Source organism: Micropterus salmoides, unplaced genomic scaffold (assembly GCF_014851395.1).
Source record: "Micropterus salmoides isolate LMB-PRFRI ecotype aquatic unplaced genomic scaffold, ASM1485139v1 Ms_hic_scaffold_11, whole genome shotgun sequence".
Lineage (NCBI taxonomy): Eukaryota > Metazoa > Chordata > Actinopteri > Centrarchiformes > Centrarchidae > Micropterus > Micropterus salmoides.
The window spans coordinates 27,506,057-27,519,458 of record NW_024040152.1 but is presented as its reverse complement, the minus strand read 5'-3'; the positions used below and the strand labels follow the sequence as shown (position 1 = coordinate 27,519,458).

At 43.8% G+C, this 13,402-nt stretch overlaps 1 protein-coding gene across 3 annotated transcripts in view; it reads right to left on the bottom strand.

Annotated features, from left to right (window-relative positions):
- Positions 1-13,402, bottom strand: part of LOC119897990 (nuclear factor of activated T-cells, cytoplasmic 1-like) — a 60,277-nt gene that overhangs the window by 15,822 nt on the left and 31,053 nt on the right. For all 3 annotated transcript variants that reach the window (XM_038712061.1, XM_038712062.1, XM_038712063.1), the window contains exons 8-9: positions 12,880-13,012; positions 4,843-5,487 (exon numbers count right to left, since the gene is read on the bottom strand). In XM_038712061.1, the coding sequence (XP_038567989.1) occupies positions 4,843-5,487; positions 12,880-13,012 (778 nt within the window). The remainder of the gene's footprint in view (positions 1-4,842; positions 5,488-12,879; positions 13,013-13,402) is intronic.

Here is a 13,402-nt window from a genome sequence, read left to right as displayed (position 1 = left end):
AAAAAATCAAAGCGCTAATACAGTGACCCCTTTGCCACTGTCATATGTAACCACTTAGATCCAATTATTTGCTAAACTGTAAGCAATCTTGGACAATAGTGTCTATAATTGAGTGGGTTTCATAATATGCGTTGCAAAAAAAAAAAAATCTGATCACAACCAGGAATCTAAAGGCTCTTATGTTCAGCCAATGGGACAGAGATAAAAGAGATGTAAGAGGAAACAGAAGGTGCTGCAGTAATCCAGAGGACTTCTACTCAACTGCAAAGGTATTCCTCTTCTATTGTAAAGAGGCCATAGTATTCTCTGGGTTCCATTACTGTACTTCCACACTTTATGTAACAAACTAACGTGTGTTTTAAGCAGACTGTTATCTGCTTTACAAGAGTGACTTCAAGTTTCCAAGTGTGTGCTGTTACAGGGGTTTTCAAGATTTTCTTATTTTATTGGCTATGCTCTTCTTTTCCAGTGTTATTTGACTACAGTTAACACGTTTGTAAGATAAGTAATACATTTGTGTCTTTTAGTAATGTATAAGGTAATCAATTAGTATCATAACAACCTCTACCACGACCTCTATCTCAACCAGAACAACATACACCTTCACATTCACTACTGATCATCACACCACTTAAAGTACTTGGTGAGAACTGTTAATATCTGATAATGGGTAATAAGAGCTTTGGCAATTAATGACTCTAAAAGGCCAGCTGCAGCCACATATTCATTTTTCATGACTATAAAACTCCACCGATAAGGCCAAACTTTAACTTATGCCAGATAAATAGGATTCCAAATATGAGAACATAGCAATGACAACAATAGTAAAAAGTCCACATCCTTTTTGTTATATAAATAATGAAAAAAACATCACCCTTCTTCTCGCACCCGTCAATATTATTATGTCTGGAAGGAGACTATGTTCTTGGCGTTGCACTTAAACGCAAGACAGCCTTTCTTTCTGTGCATTATTACCTGGAGCATGACCTGCTCCCAAAAGGCCAGAGGGTCAGAGGTGGAGTGTTGTGAAAGCATAGGCTGTCACTGGGTCTTACAGTGCTTCCACATCTCACTGACTCAACTAACTGAAAGACACAAACACACACACACACACACACACACACAAATACATACTGTTTGAACATACAGGAGAAGCTCTGCTTTAGTGAGTCCCATTAGACACTTCAACCTCCACTTTAATGAACCCCCCCCCCCAAATCCTCTCTCTTCTGCCCTCCTTCAATCCCAGAGCCAGCCTTGCGGCACACTCCAATGTTAACGACTCAGCATGTTTTCAGCGCGTTGCGGACGCGCTCTCAATCATCATTAGGGGTTTTGCGGAGTCCTGGGGTCTGGGCAACATGCCAGGATGTGTAAAAGTTTCCATGAGGAAAGCCTGGAGTTGCCTTCCGAAGCACTGATGGTGGACGGAGATCCTCAGGAAGGTTAGAATGCCTTTTTCGTTGCCGGAGGCAGGAGGAAAGGAGGGCCGACAACAATTCTGTTTTCAGTTTGAGAAAACAAGCCTAGTGGAGTTTCAAATGCACAAACCTTGAATTGAGGGGGAAATAATCACAAGGAAAACTACCCTGTAACACGAGGCAATCAGAGCACATATGTCAAATGTCAGAAATCGGTAGAGGCTGCGTTGCACTCTGTGTTTTTCTTATTTGGGGGAATAAGGGCTCTCTGTTTCCCAGACAGGCAGCTGGTAGAAATCTGGGCCTCTGATTAGCACTAGTTCCTTTGCTGTGTGCTGCATTCAGCTGTATTTCATGATATCACCCATCACAGCAGCAGCTAATGAGACAGGACACACGGCAGCAGCCTCACAGGACCAAACTACTAGTCTCGCCAGCACACAACTTCTGCTCTACACATACACATCCACAGCAAAAATACAAAAAAACACCAGGACCTGGGGTCCAAGCGAAGGGTTTGCAATTCCAGCAAATGTTAATGTGGACTACAATCATTTATGCTAAAAAAACAAACATGATGTACAACAAAATTGTACATGTGCGTGTGTGTTTGTTGATGTTAATTGGAAATGTGTTTCGGTGGTTGTCTGAGACAAGAGGGGGTATGATGTCACCAGAAATTTTACTTCCGACGTGTGACAAAGCCTTGCTATAATTTTAGCATTTCTTTTTTTGGCTTAATTTGTACGGCTTACGAGGCAAACGTAAATGCTTTCATAAATTCTATTGTTATGTACTCTGATGTGACTGGCATTTTTCTCAGTCATGTGCCTTGCACGAAATGTCTAAAAACTTTGGTTTTATGTGAGTCCCACAACGTGTTTACGACAGTGAGTCAACAATGCAACAAGTCTTCCAGCCATATTGGGTATTTCATCTTCTTCTTGCTTCCAATCTCTAAACCATGCTCATCTGCTGCTTTATTCCAGGTATGTGGAATGAGCCTGAAGCAGGTGAGAGCCAACATGCCACCTAGTGAAAATGCCTGCTCCAATATAGATCTGACTGCCAACTGGATTCTCCCCATAAAACCTCACAGCAGACACCAGAATCATCCGCTCATGTCTCGCACAGTAGTTAGTAGGCTTCTATCGCAGCAGAGGGAAGAGTTTAGCAGATTACAATGGAGACTGTGTATGGCAGTCAGGGGGGTTTACATCTCAGACTCCTTCCCTACTAACCAAGCTCCTTGCGGTACAGTAGCTCACCGTTGATAAGTTGAGTGATTTCTCAGGGGCTGCGTAAAATCTGGGCCTGGCCAGAGAGACACATTTCCTCTGGTTGATGAGAGCCGGAGGCCTCAGCGTTCGAGCGTGGGAGGCGCTCCACTCTTGAGGAAGATCAAGTGTGCTCCCGCAGACTCCAAATCACCGGCCCCCAATTGCTGGGGAGGAACGCTGCTCTCCGTGGTTGGCATTAAATCACTGCTGCTGTGGTGAGGTCATCCACTTGTCTTCCCTCTCTAATGGAGCGATCAGCTCGCTAACATACAGTGGTAATGCGCGTGGACGGGGAGCGGGACGCACTGTGAGCTGCCTTCCGATCTTATTTATTTTAGCTTAGGGCTCATTTGAGGGGTTTGGGATGGGGCCGGGCCTGCGAGCAATAGATGCCTTTGGAGTATGCTGTTACCACCACACACTTATAAGGACTCCAGGAGCTCACCACAGATGCTTGCACAGACGTTAGGTGATGCAAAACGGCAGCACGTTGAGGTTTTTCAAGGGGGTGCCTGACTGTCCTTGGTCAATCAATACACATTCCTGTGCGTCCCTAATGCAACTGTAATCACTGGCTGAATACATTTGGCCACTGGGCTGGAGAAAGATTGAGCCTGCTAAAGTGACAGTGGATGGAGTAGTGGGTAAAAGAAACAAGGTTATATGATTTACCCTTAGCAGTGCTATGTACATTTGGTATATCTTCATACTGTTGGTGTAAAAGATCCCTTGCCAACCTTATTACGAAACGCAAAATAAAGCTACGGTTTCACTTTATTCAGTTAATGCTGAAATGAAAGCTCCTGCCTGCCATAACTATTAAAAACAGTCTTAATAGTCAGTCAGAATTTCAAATGAGCAGTTTTGTGTCAAATTACATTTCCAGTGCATCCGGCAGTGCTTTGAACTCAAGAGAAAATAAGAAGGGAACGAAAAAGTTGGAAATCTGTTTATAGAGCTGATAACGGACAGACATCCCTCCTGTCTCTGTACTGTCTGTTTATGAGGTGAGGACTAACGGGACTCATCAGGACTGACAGATACGCTGACAACTGCATTTCAACTCAATTACAGTTCCACAGCAAAACTCCCTTGGTCCCCTCGTGCCTATCACCCCTCTACTCCCAGAGCTGTTGAGTGAAGTGTGCACACACTCATACATGAACACAAGCACACACTCACACACACACACACACACACACACACACACACACACACACTGCATCAGTTTGCCGAACAAAAGGTGCACAGGAAGGGTGATATTCCTGAGTTCAATGTGCAGCCCCTCCCCCCATTAGGATGCAGGGGGATTTTAACATTTCAAACTGGCACAAAGCCAGTGATGTGTTCTATGCATATATGTCATAACAACAAGCGGAGCCTCTGCTATCACAGATAACAGGTTGGTGACCTGAGAGACATAATGTGGGATGGACACAGGAGGCAATAAAGTCGACCATATGGTCCCTTGGGTGTGACTGGTTTCATTGCCAGAGGGAGACCAGTGACCCACAGGCTCCCCTGATGACGACAGCCACATGGTGTTGACTCCATGGGGAAAAGACGGGAAAACAAAAGCCTCTGCCTCCCGACTCCTAGCATCCCTCCCAGAAAGACGGGGGCAAAAATGGCTCGGTTCAGGAAACCCCTACCCATTGTTTTGCTTCCTTCATTAGTCGTTGTGTCAACAGTTTGGTTCGCTACACGTGTGCCACTGTTTTTGTTCTGCTGCACCCCGGCTGACCTCAGTGCTCTGATGTTTTGACAGATTGTTTCAAAGTCCCATCAAGGCAATTTACTGTTTTAAAGTAAAGCAGCCACTTGGACAACGTAAGCTGGGCCGCACGTTGCACCAAAAGCAAATAAATCTGCCCGGTCTAAAATTAAACAAATCTGACGTAAATCTGCTGCCACAATTTCATCAGGAAATACTGAGAGGTGTGGCTATGTATGGGGGCCCGCAGATAAGCAAAGGGTGTTAAATAAATGCAATGTGCTACGTAAACAGCCATTTTTTGGCATGGACAGAGACTTATAAAGAGAAGCTTTCATCTAGAAAACAAAATGCCTCTCGTTTTTCAAACGATTATCAGGCGGAAACTTGCAGACAATGTATGTGCACCTGGTTTCTCATAACTCACCATCATCTAGGTACATCTGGTCCAGTTCCTGGGGCTCCTGTTTGACGGTGATGGCCATCGAAGGGGGGCTGGCATCCTCAGGTAACAGGCTAGGTGAGCTGGCTGCTGCCTGAGCCTGACTGGGACTGTAGGCCTGAATGAATGGACTCTCCGCAGTCCCACCGGGAGTGGAAGGGTGGGATACAGGGGAGGATGAGGGACTGCTGTTGGCATAGATAGGGTGATAACCATGAGGTCCTGGGCTGTTGAGGTGGTTGGGGCTGCCCTGGGAATGGAGCATCCCTAGGGATGAGTTGTGGTCTGGCGATGATGGGTGGGTGAGGTTGGGGAGGCCAGGAGTCTCCTGCATGGAGGGCACCACGGGGCCTGGTTGTACTGCATGGGTGGGGCTGTTGGGGAGGCACTTGCTGTAGGCCACAGGGGACAGGTCATGTAAGGTGGGGCTGGAGCTGGGGGACGACGATGGCATGGCAGCATGGCAGGGCGGGCAGGGAGGGTAGCCACCAACCAGGCAGACATCAGGATCGGCTACAGGCATGATGGGAGTGAGCCTGGGCTGGCCGTAATAGGACTTTGAATGCATGGGCAGTCTCGCAGTCCCCAGAGAATCATATTCATCACTGGGTTCTGTCTTTATTATCGGCACTGGGGGAAAAAAGTAGACAGAAAGGTGGAGATATTAAAAAAACGTGCAGGGAATCCACGTGGCGCTATGAGTGCACGAGTGAGGCTGAGTAAAGCAGTGAGCAGGCACAATTGTGGCCACCATACCCTCTATAATCCAAATAAACAACCACCAGTGGATATGGGCTCTGTGTCAACTTGGCTGAGCTCTCTAACAGAGAAACCCCCACGCCTTCCACCCCCCACCCCTCTTTACCACACCATGAAAAAAAGCAAAAGAATAGGGGGGAAAGAAAAATGGATGAGTCATCAGTGTGGAAAGCCACAGCTGGCTCTAATAATGAATAAGACCTATTTTCTTTGGACTCTCCTCCAGCTCTGATATCCAATAAAAGACTACTTTAAAGCACTGAGCTGCTGCTGTTGCTGCTGCTGCTCAAGGAGCCCAGGACCCATAGGTTTCCTCCGCACTCTAGAATTGTTTCTCTCAGGACCAAAAGATAGAAGGAGAGAGTGAAAAAGGAGATGATTTGATTTTGATTAGGCCGCCTGTGCTCCATAAGAGGCTGCAGCGCTGTTCCTGTGGTGTCAGGAGCTTCAGGCCTCAGACCCCACTTGATCATCCTGCCTCCTCTCTTCTAATTTCTAGTATACCGTCTGCACTGTTTCCTGATTAGTTCTGACTGACAGGTATCACATGCCTCCTGTTCAATGTCAAGAGTAGTTACTAAAAACAACTTTCAAGTAATTAAAAAGGTCAAAACAGAACTCTATGGCCTGGGTTGAAAGATGGAGGGGGATCTACATTAAAAAGCTCAGTGGTGAGTTATTATATAAGTACATATGCACAGAGTGTGCCAGCACAAAACTAATAGGGCAGTGTTAAGATACCCAGATGCATAGCAAATACTTCTGAGTCACAATGGACACACTGTTTCTATTTCTACACATTGTTAAAATGTGTTAATGGGTGTGGTGAGCGTTTGATGCCAACCATTAAGAGTTTTTGGCTAAACTCGCTCCAAGTGACATTTACTCAAAGGCGTACAGATGTCAATATGAATAAGGTGTCTGTCTAAACTGTGTGTTTGCGTTTGCATAAAATTTTACTTTTGATGGCAAGTTTGCGACGGTAAAAGCAACAATTGCAATTGAAATGTATGGAGCACAGTGTGTGGGATATGAAAAACAGCCTGTTTTTCAATGTGTTATTATTTTTGTGGGAGCTGGATCTGAAAAGACATTAACCGCGCCTGTAGCCTCTGGGGTGCTGAGCTGCGATGCACAGATAACGTAGCAAGGAGCACATTTACGTCAGCCCAGCGTGCTTTCAGAGCCCAGGGACCAGGCCTGGTGTCTGGGGGAGCATCGTAAGGCGGGTCCCATGATGCACGGGCCTCCTCTCCACAGCCTGGGGAATAGCAAGCAAGTCACATGGTGTGAACTACATCCACAGTCCCTTCCCTTAGTGGTTCTCTTCCTCTTCCCTGCCTTTTTCTTTAGTGTGAATGGATGGCACAGTGCCATGGAGCCAAGAGAGTGATGTCACCGTTGTCATGTGGAAATGTCACAACCAAATTTGAGAATGTTCTCATTTTGGCTTCAGCTTCAGCTTCAAGAACTAATGAGTGAGTGAAATTTTTATAGAAATGGTAATATTTTTAGGATGTCATGGTTTTGAGTTCGGGATGGTTAGTGTTTATCTCAACCAAAGAAAACCAGGATGAAAGAGTCAAATTGTCTAGTCAAATCAAAAGCAAATTGTAATTGTGGCTCTCTCTGGATGCCCTTCTTAGGATTAAACATAAATCTAATGTAACAAGTCACAACATTTCTTGCCTGTGACCATAACCAATTTAATTTAGGGAAATAGGGTGAATCAGCAGTAGGTCAGAACGGATGGGATGCTGTTGTCCTTCGTATCCCCACTTTGTAATCTAGTTGGAACAGACAGGAGTGTTTTTAAAGAGGAGTTTGGTTTATTGCAGCTTAAGGTTTTCATTAAGGTCATTTGTCAACATTATTTTCTTGTATGCCTTCTGACTATGAGCAAGACTGGCGAAATCAAATCACTTGGACTAATGGCCTTTCTTCAAAGTTGCAAACATTTTATTCTTGAGATTCTCCCTCCTCTGCTACAGATATAAACAGTCGTCTCCCTCCAGCTTGATCCATCTGTGTGTTTCCTTTCCACTTTGTATGTGAACTGAGAAAACAGATTCACCAGGCGAGTCCCAACTTCAGCTGGCTTTTATTTCCTCCCAACCTGTGGGTTATGGCCCACAGACAGTTGATGTTCTGCACAGGATTTTCTCTGCGTCTCTGGCAGTTTCCTCTTTGTCTGCTCGTATTAAACTGATCAGGCCTGATCTGGGTATTTTATGGAACGCTCGTTTCCTCTGAAGGGAGTAGGAATCAGGACATAGATGTGTATCTGTGCCTCTATCAGTGTATTTGACAAGGATGAGCAAGCACACAGGGCTTATGTAGATTTGTAAATTATCTGACCCTCTTTACTTGTAGCCTTTGGGCCAGGCAGGATTTTGGGATACAAAAGTTTCTGAGTATCATACCATATGATTGTTGGTTAGCTTATGACATTATTATCACACTGGGAAAAAAACAGGGATAATCTTGTTGCAGAAATGCTGAACTCATCTTGTTCTGCACAAATCTGCAGTGACATTTAACACGGAGCAGGTGGTAGTTCATTAACTCAAAGGTACCTGGTGCACCATGTCCCACTGTGTAGGCAATCTGGTCACCCAGTATACTGTGGGCCTTAGTGCACCGTAGGTGAGTCTCACAAAGGCAGAAGCTGTACACATGACAGAAACAATTCAGTCTTTGTCTAATTAAAAAAAAACATGACTGTGCAAATATTTACAAAAAAGAACAATGTGTGGTTCATCAACTTTTCCTACATGTGTCACAGAACATGTTTCTGACTTTCCCCACTCCAACTCAAACCACAAACCATTGCAGCGGGGGGAGTCAGCACCCGTTTGCGTTAAGAATAGAACTTGATATTACAGAGGAATCTCCAAACGGCTTGTAAAAATAAAGGGGTTCCGAGAAGTTCTTTGCTCAAGCTTCGGCCATTGCCAGCACTTTTTTGGCGTTTGTTGTTTAATGTGGTTGGTGAAAACTGTTTCTTATTTGAAGAGCAACACGTCACGTCGCTACTCACGCAAGAATGATTGGAAGAGAGCTTGGAAAAGCGAGACTCATTCCGGGAGCCAGACAAGGACATTTGTACTGTACGCACATCTCAACATCACAGACAAGCACTTAGGCTTGACAAGCAAGCCAAAAATGCTGCTGATGGTATATCTCAACAGCAAAATATCCGTTGTTGTTGATCCATTGGCGGAAGGCACCTTCACCTTATATTCAATAAGTCATGAGCAGCAAAAATGTGACATAAATAGCTTAAAGATGTATACCTTTATGTATTTATCTTGTTGATGTGGCTTTCACATACACAGTGCTAATGACACATTTTGAAGAGGATGTTTTTGAATGACTTAAATCCGGTTTTATTTTCACAATGCATTGTTATGGCAATGTTTCAACAGGTCTACAGCAACCCTCTACTGTTATCACTTCGGCTTATCTTCGTCTGTCAATTACTAAGAGTGAGAGCGGCTATGATTCCACTACAGACTGCATCTGATAATAGTATGCTATAATTTCATGTAGGAGTAGGCTTGCTACCCATCCAGAATAATACGGGATTGCTCAATATTGAAAATTAAAATGCCCTGTCCCTTACTAAATAAACAGGGGATGCAAAGTATACATTAGTTTCACATGCTTGAAATGACATGGGAAATATTAAAACCAAAATAGTTTCATAAGAAAAAGTGGAGAAGTACTAAATCAGACTGAGGAATAGATGACAACTAGAACAGAAAGTTGGCTGTCACTCATTGTCACTGTTGCCCTGGTTACAAAGACTCAGGTGCACCTTTTTCTTTATATGAAGGTGAATGCCTCCAGCTCAAGTCTGCCCACAAAAAGAAAACGGTTGTCCCAATACAGGTCTGAATGGCAGATGGACCACGAGTGGGTAGGTCTGGTCAGTGCTGGGAATGAGTACAAGGCAAACTGTGGACTTTGCCATAGAGTATATTTTGTAGCCCATGGCAGGCTGTCAGACCTGAAGCAGCATTACTACCATTTCTGAGCAGCTGTAGGGCAGAGGACGCAGAGAGGAATCGCTAATGTACTGTGTTTAGAAGCATCATGTGATAGTTAGTTACACTGTGACAATCTCCCAAATACATAAAAATGACATGAGGATGTAAGCAAGAGACATGACCCTCACCCGTGAGTCAGAAATTGAACCCACATTACATCTGCCAAAGGCTAGGCTACCCCACCCTTCCTGAAAGGTGTTGGACTGAATGTTAAAATTAGATTTATTGTATAATGCCCACATAAAAGTAGATAATATGTTGTAAAATAATACTAACCAATTGAACATTGGTGGTCATAAATTTCCCTAAGGCAAGGCTATTCCATATTTTATGAGAAGTTTTGCACTAAGGGGCTAAAATGAGTTTTTATAATATCTATGGAACAGGTTGATCTTTATTTTAATGGCTACTTCCAGGAGAGTAGGTCTGATCAGTTAAAAAAAGGACTTTATTTTCAGAAATAAATGTACTACAGTGGACTTGGTAGTCTACAAATTGCTATTTCCGAGTTTATCAATTGGTTTTTCATACTTCCAAATATACAAAATAGTTTATTTTGACGGTTCTAGCATTTTTACCATGTCTATGATCTGATGTTGTAATCCCTAATATATTTACTGTAGCTACTATGCTTGACTTGAATAACTCTTTATTTCTTATTTTGAGAGTAGCCGAGGACTTAAAAAGCACAAATTGTTCACTCACAAAGCTGCAAAGAAATACACATCTACCAACAATAACCAATCTAACAATAAAGTCTGCGTGATTTGAGCTGTGGGGAACATACAGCAAAGCATACTTTTTTGTGTGTTTAGTTCTTCAAATGCGTGTTCAGCCACAGTAGGTGCTAACCGCATCGGTTTAAAAAAATAACAAGGTGGTCACATGACCTGAATGGAAAATAAAGGTGGTTTCACTAACATCTGTGTCCCAGAGAGTGTTTGCTTCATCCTTCCGCTGTTTCAAACAAGTCAGGCTATTTTCAGGGTTGGGTTTGCCTTTTATAGATGAGAAGACACCGGCCCTGATGAGAGTGTGAAAGAAATGTTCTCTCTAAACAACGTCAGTGACCACAACTGTGCTTGAAGTGGGGCAGCGGGCCGGAAGAGTCTTTTCATACACACAAGCAAGTAAGTGTTGACAACAGCGTGCTTGTGTGTATGTGTGTGGGTGTCCTCCTCCCCAGCCCACCCCGAGTACCTGGCCACAATGTTGGTTGTTTCTCTCAGTGTTGACACACACACACACACACACACACACACACACACACACACACACACACACATACTGAAACCCTCAAAAGCAAACAGCTTCACTAGGATTTCCTCATTCTTTGTTGCTTTATTGAAACCATGAATGTATTACAGTCATCATTGCCACAGAGGGTCTATTTACACTGATTATATCCTTTATCCAGTATTCTTTGTGAATGATTTTCAGTTAGTGAGTACTGATTAGTCACTACGCCAGCTAGCATAATGCCATCGCCATTATGACTAAAGTATTCAAACTCTCTAATGACACATTAGACTATTATACAGTATTCAAATCTCATTGTCAGCGTATAGCAAGATGCAACTCTGCCTTCAACTGGCTGCAAAGTTACTCCACCAGAGATATTATGTTTTTTGGTGTCGCCAAGCGGTTTCCTTACTGAGACGAGATTATTTTTGCACCCAGAGCAGTTCTGTCTTGGTAGTTATCCAGTACAGTTGCAATATTACACTCCATGTATTGTGGAGTAGGCTACCTCTTTCATTTAAAGACTGAATATTTGTTTTTAGAAAGATGCTATGTTGTATGTTTAAATGTGTGTTTTCAAAAGGTGGTAAATCTCAAAATAGAACTCAATAGCCTGTGAATCGTGGTCTTTCTGGCTGTAACACTTGTGAGTTAATTATGCTCCTTTGAGAAGACATTGGCCCTGCCTGTGTGGTCCACACTGTACTTGTGGTTTACTTGGCAGTAAAAGAGAGAACACGAGAACACAACAAGTCATCTTTTAATTAGAGCTGTGTTTATGCTCAGGGAAATGACTTAGAGATGCGTAGCAGAGGCTGATAAGGCTCTTCATCTCTTTTTCTCTCTCTCGTTTCCTCTGGAAGTACAGCATATGAAATGGATATGTTATACTGTATATGGCCACAGATTGTCTCTCCCACACTGGTCCAGTTACCCATAATGCACCCGTTCATCATATAATCAGGCGTCTCCAAATAGGGAGTAAATGGAAGGTTACTGGTTGGAATCTATAAACCAGCTGGGACAATGTGGGGGGAGGGAAATCTGTGGGAGTTGGAGCATCACTAAACCCGCCTGCAGGAACTATTATTCAGGTGCCAGAAATGTTATATATGCCTTAAGAAAGGTACTGAACTCCCAACTGCTGCAGTAAAGCTGCTCAACAGGCAACAGCATAGGACTTTGGCACTATAAACTTCAAGCATTGTTTTGCTGAAAGAAGAGCTTTCTCTGCATACATAAGGACAAAATGACAGTATCCTACCCACCCGGATGGTTGAAAGTGATACCAAAGCTGGTAGTTCACCTGCACCCATAATGAAAAGTCAATGTAATTTTCAGGCTGAACTCTTTCCTAAACTCTTGGCAATACATTCTTGAAATTCCAATGTGAAGTCATATATAAACAGTGAGGCCAGGGACACATGATAAACACAGACAGAGGTATTCCTGGGTTTTCAGGTTGCTGCATGAATGACAGGGCCAAGCACTGCCTGGTAGATGCATGTATGTGTGTGTGTGTGTGTGTGTGTGCATGCACGTGGATCTGTATTTGTGCATTCATAGGTGTATTGGTGAAGCAGGGGGAGGGGGCATTGTGTGAGGTGGGGTGTGAAAGTCAGGTCGCCGTGGGATTGACTTCTCTACATCAACAGCGCTCGGAGGCTCTGTCACTCAGCAGATACACCTCATCGCTGGGGAACGTAGTCTCACTACAGAATAAACACACCTCACATCTTCTGCTCTCACTCACAGGCTGCGGCCAAGTGATGCCAGGCATAATGTCAAAAACACCAACCAAAAACTCTCAACAAATTCCACATGGCTTGTTGACGGCTGCGGTAAACTATATGTCAAGACCTGGAGAAATGCTCTACATGATGAGAGCAGAGTGTGCAGCCTGTGAAAAGCCTACATGTCTTTCAATGTCACTGGTAATAAAAATGTGGGAAATGTTTACGATGGTTACCATTAGGAGGCAGGTAGGTGAAGCGCTGGTACTGGCTCCTCTTCCTCTTGCCGTTGCAGACGTAGAAGTTAACCTGCACCGGGCTGGATATTCTCTGGTTCCTGTATGGCGGGATCTCCACAACAACAGCATTCTAAAATACGAATAAAATACAAGATATTCCACCTTTATATGAAAAGACAGCTGCTGATACCACAAAAAATAATTGTTCTTTTAGTTGTATTTACTCATATGATATGATGTCACTCTCCAAATGTCAGTCTGTGCACTTCATGCAGCATATTAATCAACAGCTATGTTTTGTTTTTTTTAGCAGCTGGCCTGCATTTAGGATACTGTTTCCAAGAAGCTGGACTTGGAATTGGTCTAAATTAGCTCGTCTGGACTGTGTAGATGCAGTAGTAGAGACCATGAGGTTGGTCCACTGCCCGTGTTTGTCTCTGAGGAAAACCCTTGGGCTTTTGCCGTACAGCACGAGAGGAGAAAGGAGCGTATTTCTTTGCACAGCCATGCCTCCCTGTGG